The sequence below is a fragment of the Geospiza fortis genome, unplaced genomic scaffold, assembly GCF_000277835.1.
Source record: "Geospiza fortis unplaced genomic scaffold, GeoFor_1.0 scaffold97, whole genome shotgun sequence".
In the NCBI taxonomy this organism is placed as follows: Eukaryota; Metazoa; Chordata; class Aves; order Passeriformes; family Thraupidae; genus Geospiza; species Geospiza fortis.
The window spans coordinates 4,214,731-4,217,024 of NW_005054343.1; the positions used below are offsets into that span (position 1 = coordinate 4,214,731).

The window sequence follows — 2,294 nt, forward strand, 5'->3', positions numbered from 1 at the left end:
GCCAGATGCGCAGGGCGCCGGTGCGCCGTTCCGGCAGCCCCGGTGTGCGCGGTGGCCCCGGCGGGGCGGGGGTGCGGGGGGCGCGGTCACCCCGGGGACACACCTCGCCCAGATGTGCACTCACCCAGATGTGCGTGCTCTCCAAGGCAGGCTCATCCCCGGCTGTGCCATCACCCAGATGTGCGCCCCCAGCAAGGGACGAGCCCCTGTCGCGCATCCAGATGTGCACACCTGCATGACTGTGCGCTCGCCCGGTTGTGGTCTCCCGCAGACGTGTCTGCTCATCCAGATATGCGCTCACCTGGCACACCCTTGCCCAGATGTGTGCGGTCACCCAGATATGCACCATCGTCCACCTGTGCCCATCCACCCATCCCTATGCTCACCCAGACGCGTGCACTCCCTTTCTGCACCCTTATCCAGCTGTGCACCCTTATCCAGCTGTGCCCCTGCCGGCTCGGGATCCCCGGCAGGGTGCAGGGGTGCCCTCCTTCCCAGGATGTGGTGGCCACCGCCTGCCCCGACAGCTGGGGTGTGACCCCCGCGGGCAGCGCGATCCTCGCAGCGCTCCTCAGCCTGTTCTTAATTGGCTTCCCGTTCGTCGTGACGGAAGGAGGCATTAATTAGCGCTGTTGCTCACCAGGTGCTACGGCAGCGCCCGTGTCGCAGGGAAGGGCCTCCCGGCAGCACGGAGACTGCCACGGCTGGTGGTACGGCCAGAGGGTCCTTCCTCTGCCGCGGGGCCATCTTTCTGCCCCATCACTTCAGTGTTTGGGCAGAAAAACGGCTTCCCTCCTCTTACTTTATTCTTGGGACGGGCTCCTCCTGACTGGCTCTGCCTGCCCTGGGCCGGCTCTGTGTGGTGCCCTGCCTGCATCAGTCCTGCCCACCGGGGCCAGCCCTGCCCAGGGTCACCCTCTTCCTCCTCTTCCTCATCCTCCCCTGCAGTTCGACGCTGAATTTCGCCGCTTTGCCATGAAGCGCTCTGGCGCCGGCAGCTTCCAGGACTTCTACCAGCTGCTGCAGACAGTGCACCAGATCCCGAGGGTGGATGTGCTCCTGGGCTACACAGACATCCACGGCGACCTCCTGCCCATCAACAACGACGACAACTACCACAAAGCCCTGTCCTCTGCCAACCCCCTCCTCAGGGTCATCATCCAGAAGAAGGGTAAGCAGGGCGCTGGATGTGTCCTCCTGTCAAGAGAGATGAGCCACATCCCACAGTACTGCTGGTTTGGACTGTGCCAGCAGGGCCTGGCTGGTCACACACCCTCCAGCCACTGCTTTGGTGGATGGATGTGGGGATGGTGGCACTGAGAGGCTGCCAGAACCCTGCCAGGGCTGTGGCAACCGCACGGGCTCTCCCTGGCAGCCCAGGGCACCCGCCTCAGCCCAGCCCCATGCGACCTGGTGAGCAAAGGCAGATCCTTGCAATTCACCCCTTTGAAGTTGTGTGTTCCAGCCAAGCCAGTGTGGGCTCCCAGATAACACCCGTGTTGCTCCTGTGAGTGCTGCGCCAGCAGCCCCATCCAGCTTCCTGCCCTGAGGAGGCAGCAGCCATCATTATGACAGAGCTCTCAGGGTGCCAGGTGCTGCTGGATTTCTGGTGTTGGGAAGAGGCTTGGTGCCTCCCTGCCCTTACCTTAGTGGCATATTCCCAGGGAACCACTTCCTTGCACAGGTACACCTGATAGCATCCTGATAGCAGTGTCCTGGTGGGAATGAAAGCCTCCAAGTGACAAACACCCCAAGTATTTGTCCTGTTTGCAGGGACAAATACTGTTTGCCCATCCCCTTCCACCCAGTTTAGCAGCACCTAGGTTTTCTCTTTCACAGCACCATCAGTCAGCAGTTCACAGAGCCAGAGCCTGACCCAGAGCCACAGGCTCAGCACAGCATCCGGAATGAGTCCGTGTTTCCAGCTCATGTTAGTGGTATGAAGTCTCTGGGCAAAAGATGGTGCTGGTGGCCAGCCCTGGCTGCAGTGTCAGTTTTCCTGGGCTTTTGCATCAGGATGCTGTGGGATGCCCTGGACATGTGCTTCATGGCTGCATGGTGTGGGGGCTGGCACTGATCCAGGCTGCTGGAGCTCATGGTGTGCTCAGGGGCTGTCACTGCCAGCTCTGAACCACCCCCTGCTCCTGGCCCAATGCTTGGACCCAGGCTGTGACATGGAGAGCCAGTGAGGGGTGGGTGTGCCAAGGCAGCAGTGGGTCCATCACTCCTGCTCCCAAGAAACCATCCTCCAGCACCCTGTGGCTGCTGGAAAAGCCTGGGAGAGCCCACAGCTG

At 61.8% G+C, this 2,294-nt stretch overlaps 1 protein-coding gene across 1 annotated transcript in view; it reads left to right on the plus strand.

Moving 5' to 3' along the window:
* Positions 1 to 2,294, plus strand: part of LOC102033051 (partitioning defective 6 homolog alpha) — an 8,659-nt gene that overhangs the window by 3,706 nt on the left and 2,659 nt on the right. The window contains exon 3 of the mRNA XM_031058403.1: positions 949 to 1,171. Coding sequence (XP_030914263.1) covers positions 949 to 1,171 — 223 coding nt within the window. The remainder of the gene's footprint in view (positions 1 to 948; positions 1,172 to 2,294) is intronic.